The sequence below is a fragment of the Micropterus dolomieu genome, linkage group LG18 (genome assembly GCF_021292245.1).
Source record: "Micropterus dolomieu isolate WLL.071019.BEF.003 ecotype Adirondacks linkage group LG18, ASM2129224v1, whole genome shotgun sequence".
Taxonomy (NCBI): domain Eukaryota; kingdom Metazoa; phylum Chordata; class Actinopteri; order Centrarchiformes; family Centrarchidae; genus Micropterus; species Micropterus dolomieu.
Genome location: NC_060167.1, coordinates 20,951,061 through 20,963,084, shown reverse-complemented (window position 1 = coordinate 20,963,084; position 12,024 = coordinate 20,951,061). Strand labels below are relative to the sequence as shown.

At 41.8% G+C, this 12,024-nt stretch overlaps 2 protein-coding genes across 5 annotated transcripts; one reads left to right on the top strand and one right to left on the bottom strand.

Annotated features, from left to right (window-relative positions):
* Nucleotides 1–220: 220 nt before the first annotated feature.
* Nucleotides 221–3,188, bottom strand: mrpl20 (mitochondrial ribosomal protein L20). 2 transcript variants are annotated; one of them, XM_046075846.1, is made up of 5 exons: nt 2,967–3,188; nt 2,577–2,711; nt 2,230–2,340; nt 1,521–1,598; nt 221–1,413 (listed from the first exon to the last, which is right to left on the bottom strand). In XM_046075846.1, exons 2-5 carry the CDS (start codon nt 2,661–2,663, stop codon nt 1,240–1,242), a joined length of 450 nt encoding a protein of 149 aa, XP_045931802.1. In that variant the 5' UTR covers nt 2,664–2,711; nt 2,967–3,188; the 3' UTR covers nt 221–1,239. The 2 variants fall into 2 exon arrangements, with proteins under 2 accessions (XP_045931802.1, XP_045931803.1); XM_046075847.1 differs by lacking the exon at nt 2,967–3,188 and having other exon boundaries at nt 221–1,056; nt 1,213–1,413; nt 2,577–2,922.
* sdhb (succinate dehydrogenase complex, subunit B, iron sulfur (Ip)) lies at nt 3,015–11,896 on the top strand. 3 transcript variants are annotated; one of them, XM_046075827.1, is made up of 8 exons: nt 3,015–3,164; nt 3,944–4,077; nt 4,910–4,995; nt 6,164–6,300; nt 8,328–8,444; nt 8,531–8,632; nt 8,743–8,865; nt 11,305–11,896. In XM_046075827.1, exons 1-8 carry the CDS (start codon nt 3,093–3,095, stop codon nt 11,383–11,385), a joined length of 852 nt encoding a protein of 283 aa, XP_045931783.1. In that variant the 5' UTR covers nt 3,015–3,092; the 3' UTR covers nt 11,386–11,896. The 3 variants fall into 3 exon arrangements, with proteins under 3 accessions (XP_045931783.1, XP_045931785.1, XP_045931784.1); XM_046075829.1 differs by lacking the exon at nt 3,015–3,164 and adding an exon at nt 3,415–3,459; XM_046075828.1 differs by lacking the exon at nt 3,015–3,164 and adding an exon at nt 3,415–3,471.
* The last annotated feature ends 128 nt before the right edge of the window (nt 11,897–12,024 follow it).

The window sequence follows — 12,024 nt, the reverse complement described above, 5'->3', positions numbered from 1 at the left end:
TACCACTGGTTGATTAAATTAGGATTTTGCCCTCATGTTCTCTAGTATTCTGTTACTGTGCAGTGTGTACTATCATGGATACAAAAAAAGAAATCTATCGTGACCCAGCAGCCAACATGAAAGCTACAAATGACTAGTTTAGAGTAAAATACCTCTCAAAAAGCACATCTTTAAAATTGCAATGTTTTACAATAAAGAAAAACAAGACAGGAACACAAAATATATATCAAAATGTTTAATGAACTAAACATTTAGAGGATAACCTTACAACAAAAAATGGTCAAATATATATTTACAGACAAAATTATTACATACAAATCCTCTCTTCTTCCCAGCCTCCAAATAAAAGTCACAATCCAACAGCATCAAAATCATAACTTAAAAGCGGCATTCACACAGAGGAAGGTCTGCGGAAAACCACAAATCACATCCTCCATTACGATTCTGGAGGTAATCAGGAGGGCTTCAGTGGAGTATTTTGTAGATAACGCTGCAGCCGGGAGTCTCTGGTACACATGATGCAGATGTTGGATCGAAGGCAGTGAATGGGGCAGAAGCAGGTCTGTCTGTGGACTAACATACGGTACGCTGTTTAATGTCAGCTGCCATCCTGGATTGTGATTATATCCTTGTGATGAGTGCAAAAATATTCTTTACCTGAAATAATACCTTACAGCAGTATTTAAGAGTTGCCTATAGCCTTAAAAGTAGGACAGGTCATATAGATTAGTCAAATCTCTTTTCATATTCATAGATGCTCTGCTTTTGGACAACAAAATGGTGCAGGGTGCAGGATAGCATAATAAGTAAAGAAACGGTCCTTCAAGGTCAGGGATCAGTGCCTGTCCTGCTGGAGTGTCCTTGAGCAAAAGGTTACATCATTTTCTACTTCAGGGACATTGCACTCTAACCCATGTGAGACTCCATTATATACCCATGTCCATTTGTTTGTACTTGGTGCAGGCAAGAGGCATGGGTCCAGTTAACTCCTCAACAGTGACCAGACTCTGGTGTCAATTTGGATCCTTTATGTGGGTCGTTAAGCATGAGGCAACCCTGGTGTAGTGAACAATAAAGCATCACAAAATTATTGAACGAAATTAATCTTATGTGACTATATGAACAATACTTTAGATGAAGTGATAACTGTAAAGCACAGAGGCGAGTTTCATTCTCCACAATCCAAGACCACCGTTTTTTAAACCACATAACTGGAAATGTGTGACCGGATCAAGTCCTTTACTGTAGCAGAACAACACGGGAGAAGACTCCAGGAGGCTCTTTGCCGTCACCCAACGCTGCCCGGAAGCCCTCCTGTTGCCGAGCCTGTGCCAGCTTTGCAAGTGAGAGGAATGACCGAGGCTCTGTGACGGCCAGGTCGCAGATAACACGTCGGTTGAGCTGAACGCTGCTCTGTAGGGAGGAAGAGAGAAAACACGTTACATACGGGTCGAGTGAGCCGCAGGCATAAAGAGCATAGGGAGGACTGGTACAGTGCTGCAACATTCAACTCGACTAACCTTGGTGAGGTTGTGCATAAGGGCGGGATACTTCATGCCGTGCTCCCGTGAGGCTGCTGCAATGCGTGTGATCCAGAGCTGAAGAAATAACAGCACAATAAGTGATATTGATTACCTCGCTCAAGTGCAATACTGTAAACTATTAATATCCCCTTCTGCAACTGGGATTGGAAAGCTACATTTCAGTAAGTGGCAACGCAGACTGGAGCAGTGGTTCCCAACAACTGATTTTTATATACAGTCTATGTTCCCAACCTTTTTGACATGTGACCACCCTAAAATGAATACATTTCATCATTCAATTTGAAGCATGTTTACAGCTCAGATGAGGCGAAAATATCCAGTATTTCACAAGAAAAAATACAAAAACGTCAGAAAATTAAATCTATTATGCAGGAAATTGTGTTTCTTTCAGTGTTCCTTTAGTCATCTTGTGACCTTAACAGTGGGACACTTGATCAACATACTGTTACTACTCTCGATATGTTTTCGTTTTATTAATGTATGTTTTACTCCTTGCACAGAGTATCCTGCTGAAATAATGCACACTGAATCGGTTTGTTAAAATAAAACGCCACAGTGAGGCATACTTGTCTCTGTTCTGGGTTACACCAGGCTTGAATCCATTTTTCGGTTATTGGAAATCAAATGTAGCATATGTGCCTTGTGTGGTTTGTTTTCGTAGAGGAGAGTTGCATTTCTGTCTTACCGTCCTCATGTTGCGCTGCTTGAGCCTCCGAGATTTAGTGGCGTAGACGAAAGCTCTCCTTACCGCCCGCACAGCCAGACTGTAGCACCGGTTCTTTCTGCCTCTGAAGTGCTGTTGGTGGGGGCGACAGGAAGAATGACTTCAAGAAAATCACCATCATTATGCTGTTAATATTACATCAGGATAATGAGGGGGTCTTCCTAACTGAATCAAGCGGTAAGGGTCATCTCTAAACAGCAGGGGAAACGGGCACATGACTCACTGATTTCAGCTTTAACTAACGTTACCACACAGACTTCTACATTTAGCCCCCTCTCCTCCACGAAGTAGTCGTGGCCTTAACTTACCCGGGCATGTTTGAGAACTTCTTGAACTTTCCAGTATCTGTCGGGTCCACGGTTTCGGATCCAACAGGACAGCGTCAGGAACACCATGTCTATTCTTTCAGTAAACTGGATTAAGTGACCTTAGCCTTGCTCGACCTGGAAAGAGACGTGAGTTCAATTCCACACGCCGCACCACGATTGGCAGTGGAGAGCTGGGTTCGTTCGATTTAAAAACCCGGACATCTGGTGCCCGTGTGTCCTGCGCTCCGCCCGGGGTTCTCTGACCAAGACCGCGTCAGGATTGAAATAAACTAATTATTTCATTGCCACTGAGGCAAACACACAACGAAAGGCAGGCGAGAAAATGTCACAATCAAGTCAAACAAACCATAAATGTATTCACGCTCTTACTGAGTTTGTGGTCCTAAAGCCGCGATATTTCGGTCAACCAAACAAGCGCTCCCACCACACCAGCGCTGTGACGCGGCCCCGGTGGATGCTGGGACAGCAGACGGTGGAGGTCAGAGAGACTCCAAAATGTCGGTAGCTGCTCTCACGTCCTTGAGCCGCTGTGGTGTTGTGGCGTTTCGCTCCCCCGCCGGACTGGTGGTACGTTGGTGTGAACCGTTACAGTCAGCCGATAATGTCAGTTACAGGTTCTGTTGAGTCACAACATGGAGCTCATGACCGTTTGACAGCGGAGGGCTCCGGCTACGGTCGGGAGTTCAGGTTACGGAGTCCAGCTACTACTAGTTAGCCCTCACAGTCAACTGTGGTCAGACTGACTCAACAATAACTTTTTTAACGTTTTAAATTTATTTTTTTTAAATCGGTTGGTGTGTTTGGCTTCAAATGTAGACCATAAACAAAATCAATGCACACATCCAACCTGGCAGGAAACGAGTTAAGTAGACTTGTAAATATTGTTCAGCTAATAATAGCATAATATAACGTTAGCAGTCTGACACCTTTACAGAGCAAACACCCAGACTAAACTGATGATTTTATAACTTAACCTTGTGTAATAGTGGAGTCATGTTTAGCTTCTGCAAATCATGTCCCTGCAATGTTTCACAAGATCGATCACGAGTGATGGAAAATCATAATGGGTGATTTGCTATTTTTTGTGTGCTCTAGCAAACAACAAATGCTCTAACGTTACTCAAATTCTACTCTGTGTTGGGATTTTTAAGATTGAGACCACTGGAATGAATATTGGGATCACAGACCAGTCAGCAATACACTTGATCAAAAAGTGAAAGAATGATTTAAAGAATTGTTAACCATACAGACATAATTGTATTAGCCAAAGTATCTAGTGGTGTGTAATTAAAGCATTAGAGTGCCAAAATATGTAGTTTTTTTTCTCTTCTTATCTCTGCTGTCAGGCGGTGCGGTATGCCCAAACGGCAGCAGCTCCAGCAAAACAACCCAGAATAAAGAAGTTCCAGGTGTACAGATGGGACCCAGACACTCCAGGAGACAAACCCCGCATGCAGACCTACGAGATCGACCTCAACACGTAGGTGTTACAAGCTTTTCCCTCTGTGTTTAGGAAGACCAATATGTGCTGCTGTCACTCTGTGTTGTCATGTGTGTCCAGATTTACGTAAGTGATGGGTGAGCCGAAACACTTCGGTGTATATTATTGCATTTATTTTATGGACCCTTATTAAACAAAAGGAGGGTTGAATTAATTTACTCCTGGCATCCAGTCAGGAACGCTGATGATCTGTGGCCGTTGTGTACAGATGTTTAACTTTTATTAGAAAGAGGTGCAGTGAGAGGACTTTGTAAGGTTAAGCATGAACATTCAGGTCAAATCTCTGCTTATCTTGTATAATCTAGACCAAAGAAGGTGGCCCTTTTTAATAGCACTGCTATTAGTTGATCATGTTCACTTGCTGCTGGCTTTAGTCAAGTTCTTAGCAGTAGCTAAGCACATGTAAACAGAGGGCAGTATTAACGAATTGAGAACAGCCGTCAGGTAGATTTAACACAGGTCGTGGACATCTGTTCCTCTAATCGGCTTGGGGACAATCCGCTCACTTCTGTCAATATGACACTTCTGTCAACATGGGCTGTGGCTCAGGAGGTCGAGTCTGTGAGCAGTTGGCACCTTGCATGGTCGCTACTGCCGTGGGTGTGTGGGTGGGTGTGTGTGTGGGTGGGTGGGTGTGTGTGTGGGTGTGGGAAAATTGTGATCGTGTAAAACACTTTGAGTGGTCAGAAGACTAGAAAGGCATTATACAAGTACATTTACCATGACACTTACTCAAAAATGATCTTTAGCCCTTAAACCTCACATCTTGACTCTCTGGACTCACCAACTGCCTTTGTCTTTCTTCATATAGTTGTGGCCCAATGATTCTTGATGCCCTGATCAAGATCAAAAATGAGATGGACTCCACTCTGACCTTCCGACGCTCCTGCAGAGAAGGTCGGTGACATGAACAGAATAATGATCGACTTTGTGTTTGTGTATATAGATTTAAAACCAGTTTACAAATGCATAGAGGATAACATGATCATTACATGTGGCAAATAATACCCAGAAAAAGTTTCAAATAACTTGGTTGTGATGGTGCAGCCTACATTTTGTAAGGGTCATGTAGTTGGTTTGTTCTTGAGAAGTTAAAGAAAACTCCAGACTTGTTTATTTAGGAGAGTAGTTAAGATAAGTTTGCTGTGTAGATTTCAGAGACTTGGACTCGAGTGCGACTTAAGTCACACACACAGTGACTTCAGACTCGACTTGAGACTCATTCTCAAAAGACTTGAGACTCGACTCGGACTCGAGGTGCGGGACTCGTGAACAATATTTATTTTTAGGAAACTTCATTGTACATTAGTCTGCATGGTTGTGCTCTGTAAGTTAAAAACAGGTTACAGGTTTGTTGTTGATTATGCAACGTCACAGTTTTATGTAGTTATAACTTACTGTTTTGAGAGTCTGGTGGATTGTTGACTTACAGTAGTTTATAAGCTGTCATTAACTGCATTGCAAAGGTTGTGCTCTGTAAGTTAAAAACAGGTTACAGCTTTATTGTTGATTATGCAACGTCACAGTTTTATTTAGTTAACATTACACTGGATTTAAGAGTCTAGGGAGTGTGTTGACTTACAGTATTTAATAAACTGTCAATAATTGCATTGCACATTACATGGTTGTGTTCTGTAAATGAAAAACAGGTTACAGTTACAGTATTCCTTATAGCTATGCAATTTTATTAGCAACCTGGATTGAACGCAGCAGGTGATACAACATTCATTATAACCACGAGAGACTTGAGACTTGACTTGGATTCTTGCTCAAAGACTTGTGAGCATCTCTGGTAGATTTATTTTCTTTTTAAGTGATTATTTGCCGACTACATGTCATTCAACCATGAAAGATGCTGCACAATTTCCCCCTTTTTTCTAAAGGAAGTCTTGTCACCTAAATTACTCATCTGACTTAGTTTTCCAAACAAAAAAAATCTGTTATTACACCACAATAATAAATGACTCATTTTCAGTATTGTGGCAGAAAAAGTGTGTTTGTCTTCAGATTGTTTTGTGTCAGAAATGGTATTAAAAGCCTTTTTATTGATTTTGTTTAAATGCAGGTATTTGTGGATCCTGTGCAATGAACATTAATGGAGGAAACACACTTGCCTGTCTCAACAAGATTGACACCAATGTTAGCAAGCCAACTAAGATTTACCCTCTCCCACATATGTATGTGGTCAAGGACCTGGTACCTGTGAGTAAATATCCACCACACCCTGAATAACTCCAACTGATAACCGATGTTACTCCACTAGTCCCATCAGTTTCCATTTGTGTATCAAACACGGATGCCCAAATATGTTTGAATCTGAGTTAAGTTTTGTTATGATTTTGCATAATACATTACCCAAAAACTTTAGGCACCCCTGACAATTTCCATGATTTTCATTTATAAATAATTGGGTGTTTGGATCAGCAATTTAGTTTTGAGCATTCAAATAACTTAAAGACACAGTAATATTTCAGTAGTGAAATGAGGTTCATTAGATGAACAGAAAATGTGCAATATGCATCAAAATGAAATTAGACAGGAGCATAAATTTGGGCACCCTTGTCATTTTGTTGATTTGAATACCTGTAACTATATAGCGCTGATTAATTGGAACAACAATTGGTTTGGTGAGCTCATTAAGTCTTGAACTTCATAGACAGGTGCATCCAATCATGAGAAAAGGTTTTTAAGGCAGCCAATTGCAAGTTGTTGTTCTCTTTGACTCTCCTCTGAAGATTGGCAACATGGGGGCCTCAAAACAACTCTCAAATGACCTGAAAACAAAGATTGTTCAACATTATGGTTTAGGGGAAGACTACAAAAAGCTATCGCAGAGATTTAAGCTGTCATTGTCCACTGTAAGGAACATAGTGAGGAAATGGAAGACCACAGGCACAGTTCTTGTCAAAGGCCAGAATTGCAGGCCAAGTAAAATATCGGAGAGGCCAAGGCGACCACCTCCCACATACTTACATCATCTTGCTGCAGATGGTGTCACTGTGCATCGTTCAACAATTCAGCGCACTTTGCAGAAGGAGAAGCTGTATGGGAGAGTAATGCGGAAGAAGCCTTTTCTGCACGCACGCCACAAACAGAGTCGCTTGAGGTATACAAATGCACATTTGACAAGCCAGCTTCATTTTGGAAGAAGGGGCTGTGAACAATGATGGAGTTATTTGATCATAACAAGGGGCGTTATGCATGGCGGCAAAAGAAGACAGCGTTCCAAGACAAACACAGTAACATTTGGTGGAGGTTCCATCATGCTGTGGGGCTGTGTGGCCAGTGCCGGTACTGGGAGTCTTGTTCAAGTTGAGGGTCGCATGGATTCCACTCAATATCAGTAGATACTTGAGAATAATGTAGAGGAATCAGTCACAAAGTTGAAATTACGCTGGGGCTGGATTTCAACAAGACAACGACCCAAAACACTGTTCAAAATCTACTGTGGTGTTTATGCAGAGGACCAAGTACAATGCTCTGGAATGGCCATCCCAGTCCCCAGACCTGAATATCAATATATATATATATATATATATTGAAAATCTGTGGGGTGATTTGAAGCGGGCTGTCCATGCTTGGCAACCATCAAACCTAACTAAACTGGAGATGTTTTGCAAGGAGGAATGGTCCAAAATGGCTTCATCCAGAATCCAGACACTCATTACAGGCTATAGGAAGCGTCTAGAGGCCATTATTTCTGCTAAAGGAGGCTCAACGAAATATTGATGTGATATTTCTGTTGGGCCCAAATTTATGCTCCTGTCTAATTTCATTTTGATGCATATTGCACATTTTCTGTTCATTCAATAAACCTCATTTCACTACTGAAATATTACTGTGTCTTTAAGTTATTTGATAGCTCAAAACCCTATTATTTATAAATGAAAATCATGGAAATTGTCAGGGGTGCCTAAACTTTTGCATACGACTGTATGTGCACGGTACATTTGATATATATGTAGTAGCGTTCATGTGGCTGCTACAAATCATCATTTCAGCCTCTTTTGATAGGGTCATAGGTAAAATGCCACAATCAGTATAACATAAATATGACGAATAACCAAGTTATCAAATGCACAGATGAAGATTTAGGAGTTTTGGCACCAAAATCATTTATTGCCTTTCTGAAGCGTTTTAAAAAGGGTACTTTGTAAAGGATTTTTTAAAATAAAGCTTTATTCTGACATTTGTATATCTGACTGGATCCTTGAAACACTTTTTTGCAGGACATGAGTAACTTCTACGCCCAGTACAAGTCTATTGAACCCTACCTGAAGAAGAAGGATGAGTCAAATGAAGGGAAGGAGCAGTACCTGCAGTCTGTGGAGGACAGACAGAAACTGGTACACTGCTTTGTAAAACATTGACAAGTTTCCCAGGGCTCAAAGTCACATGAAAATATATGCTATCCTGCTCTTGTGCTTTGCAGGACGGGCTTTATGAATGCATCCTGTGCGCCTGCTGCAGTACGAGCTGCCCCAGCTACTGGTGGAACGGAGACAAATACCTCGGGCCTGCGGTGCTGATGCAGGTGTGTGTCTCAGCACATAAACATTTAGGCATCATTAATTAAATCCTGAATCTGCCTTAAAAACTCACCACATACGAAGAGTTCATGGGTTACATCCTGTTGCCTCTCAGGCGTATCGTTGGATGATTGACTCGAGAGACGAGTTCACAGAGGAGCGTCTGTCCAAGCTGCAGGATCCCTTCTCCCTCTACCGCTGCCACACCATCATGAACTGCACCAGAGCCTGCCCCAAGGTAATCCTCAGACACATGCACCACACAGCTCATGCCATATTTGGTGTGACCCTTTGCCTTCAAGACAGCATCAGTTCTTCTAGGGTCACTTGGTTCATATTGTTTTTGAAGGAACTCGGCAGGTAGGTTGAAGAACTACCCACAGTTCTTCTGTGGATATTGGCAGCTTCAGCTGCTTCCTTCCTTCATGTAATCCCAGACAGACTCGATGATGTTGAGATCAGGGCTCTGTGGGGCCAAACCATCACTTCCAGGACTTCTTGTTCTTTGTTATGCTGAAGATAGTTCTTAATGACTTTCGCTGTATGTTTAGGGTCGTTGTCATGCTGCAGAATAAATTTGGGTCCAGTCAGATACCTCCCTGATGGAACTGCATAATGGATCTGCTTATACTACTCATCATTGAAGAGACCTCCACCATGCTTCACTGTCACCTGCAGACACTACTTCATGTACTGCTCTCTAGACCTTCATTCAACAAACTGCCTTCTGCTGCAGTCAATTATTTCAAATTTAGACTCATCAGTCCAGAGCATCTGCTGCTGTGTTTCTGCTACCCAGTTCCCGTTTTTCCGTGCATAGTTGAGTTGGTTGGCCTTCTTTCCATGTCAGAGGCTGTTTGGCTTCAAGTTTTCCACTAAAGCCACTTCTGACACATCAGACTCCTCCAGACAGTAGATGGGTGTACCAGGGTCTAGGGCTGAACGATTAATTGCATTTTGCGATATTATCGCGATGTAATAAAACAAGATTTTCTAATCGCAAAGGCGATTACACTGTGGTTACATGACACCCAAGAGGAAAGCAGTCTGCAGACGAAGTTACTGTACCTTGCCTTCTTGTTGTACAATGCGCTTAAGCTTGACAGAAGCTGACACTACATAAATTTTAGTGTCACACAGGGAATGAAAGTAGCACCCGCCACCCGTGGGTAACTTGGTGGTGCATCATACGCGGCTTTGACGGACAGGAAAAATGCACAACAGAAAGACACGTGTAGTAAGGTAAGCGCATTGTGGCGACAGGCGCCTGCATGACACACACAACCACCAGTCAGCTCAGAAAATATCTTTGAAACAGCGTTTCAGACCAAACTCACAAGTCCGAAAGAGGCCCAGTCTGTCCCGAGTTACAGCCAGTGTGCTGCTTACCAGCGTCGGAGGCTGCTGGGGAGGGGAACTCCGGTGTTGTTGGAGAATTACTAAGCTTGTCTGTTAAACACAAGAGGCGTCACTTGGTTTTATTTTCGTAGGCCAACTTTTGAATTGAACCTCAAACTGAGTATTTTTTGTTTCCTTACTGGGATACAGAAAGATGGACTCCTAGGAGATTTGTACTGAGATAAAGATGCATTAATTGCTAGGCCGACATGATGATGATGATATATCATATTATTTAATGCCATGACTTGATTCAAATTATCTTTCTCATATTATTATATATTATTGATATATCTTCTCCACTATTGCGCATAATAATAATTTAACCTAATTTATCATAACACAAGCTTGACCCACAAGAAAGAACAGTGTAGTTCTGTCTATCTAATATATGTTGGTCAGACTATACACTGATTTACTGCTACAGAAGGTAAAGCGCTTAAAAATTAATCGCATATTAAGTCGCAATCGCAATATTGGTAAAAAAAATTGCAATTAGTTTTCCAATATTTTCCAAAATCGTTCAGCCCTACCAGGGTCCCTTGGTTTTTTGCATCTCTGAGCTGATGGCACTGCTGGACATCTTCTGTGTGTGTGAAGGGAAGTAAGCATGATGTGTCTTTTATCTGCTGCAGTAAGTTTCTTTGGCCGGTCCTCAACGTTGTCAGTTTCTTTGTGCTTCTTCAAAAGAGCTTGGACAGCACATCTGGAAATACCTGTCTACTTTGATGTCTAACTGGGAGAGACCTTGCTGATGCAGTAACCTTGTGTTGCTGTGTTCAGTCTTGCCATGGTATTTGACTTTTGACAGTAAACTGTCTTCAACCTCACCTTGTAAGCCGAGTTTGGCTGTTCCTCACCTAGTTGTATTCCTCCTACACAGCTGGTTCTGTTTCAGTAAATGATTGTGGTTCAACCTACATATTGAATTTATGATCATTATCACCTGTTTGGTGTAATTGTTTAATCATACATCTGACAATATGCCTACAAAATCCCTGAATTTCTGCAAGTGTACCTAGAAGAGTCATTGCTGTTCTGAAGGCAAAGGGTGGTCACAACAAAATTTGTCGAGCTGGGCTAAGGTCACTTAAACTTTACTTTACAGCATTTCTTTTTCCACACGTGCCTAAAACCTTTGCACAGTACTGTATACCGTGTGCTCTTCATATAAACAGACAACATGCACTGTTGCAGGAGGGCATCTTTCTCTCTGTTCTTTAAATATTTCAGATGAACTCAAACTGCTCTTTCCTCTTCTGCCTCGTCTTCCTCTTAGGGTCTGAACCCAGGAAAAGCGATAGCTGAGATCAAGAAGATGATGGCTACATATAAGGAGAAGAAAGCAGCTGCTGTCTGAAACCTCCGTTGTCGTCTTCTATAACTTTTCCCTCCATGGTTTAATGATATATTGATTAGAAAATATTTTTTGAATATTTTTTTGAAGTCTGAAGGGCCAGGACACCTGTCAGCTCCACCACCACACTCCGCAGACTGTATAATCAACTGTAATAGAGATGGAGAGTGTGTATGTGTGTGTGGTTGGAGGACTTGGTGTTTCACAAACGCACATGTACAGTATGAATGCAGGAGAGAAGCGTGTGTGTTGTCTGAGTCTTACATGTACCATAACCAGAGTATTTATCTCCAACTCTACCGTGTGTATATTTGTGCACTGGACGCTGCGTATTAAAGTAAAAACAAGGTGTGTTGTTGTGTGTAAACCTTTTTTTTTAGCTTGTTGCTTTTTTTAGCTTGTTGCTTTTTTTTCAGGTTAGCGTCTGGTTCACAGACATACAGTGTATACTTTCTTCTTCCAACATAACCAACTGCAGGCTTTGTTTTGAAGGAAAATAAACAGTTGAAATGCCTCCAGCTTGTTTTCATTGGTTATTTGCTGTCACCAATGTTGCTTTGATCAAATGCCTTCTCCTCTAATACACATCCACAGTGGTTAGCAGTGTGTCCTCTAGATGTCGCTATTACCAGCCCTACCCCC

Excerpts from the sequence above, each read along its gene's own strand:
- sdhb (XM_046075827.1), top strand. The coding sequence starts at position 3,093 with ATGTCGGTAGCTGCTCTCACGTCCTTGAGCCGCTGTGGTGTTGTGGCG. Across the intron at positions 4,996-6,163 it reads CCGACGCTCCTGCAGAGAAG|GTATTTGTGGATCCTGTGCA; the intron begins GTCGGTGACATG and ends GTTTAAATGCAG. Across the intron at positions 6,301-8,327 it reads TGGTCAAGGACCTGGTACCT|GACATGAGTAACTTCTACGC; the intron begins GTGAGTAAATAT and ends ACTTTTTTGCAG.
- mrpl20 (XM_046075846.1), bottom strand. The coding sequence starts at position 2,663 with ATGGTGTTCCTGACGCTGTCCTGTTGGATCCGAAACCGTGGACCCGAC. Across the intron at positions 2,341-2,576 it reads AAGTTCTCAAACATGCCCGG|CACTTCAGAGGCAGAAAGAA; the intron begins GTAAGTTAAGGC and ends CCCCACCAACAG. Across the intron at positions 1,414-1,520 it reads TTATGCACAACCTCACCAAG|AGCAGCGTTCAGCTCAACCG; the intron begins GTTAGTCGAGTT and ends TCCTCCCTACAG.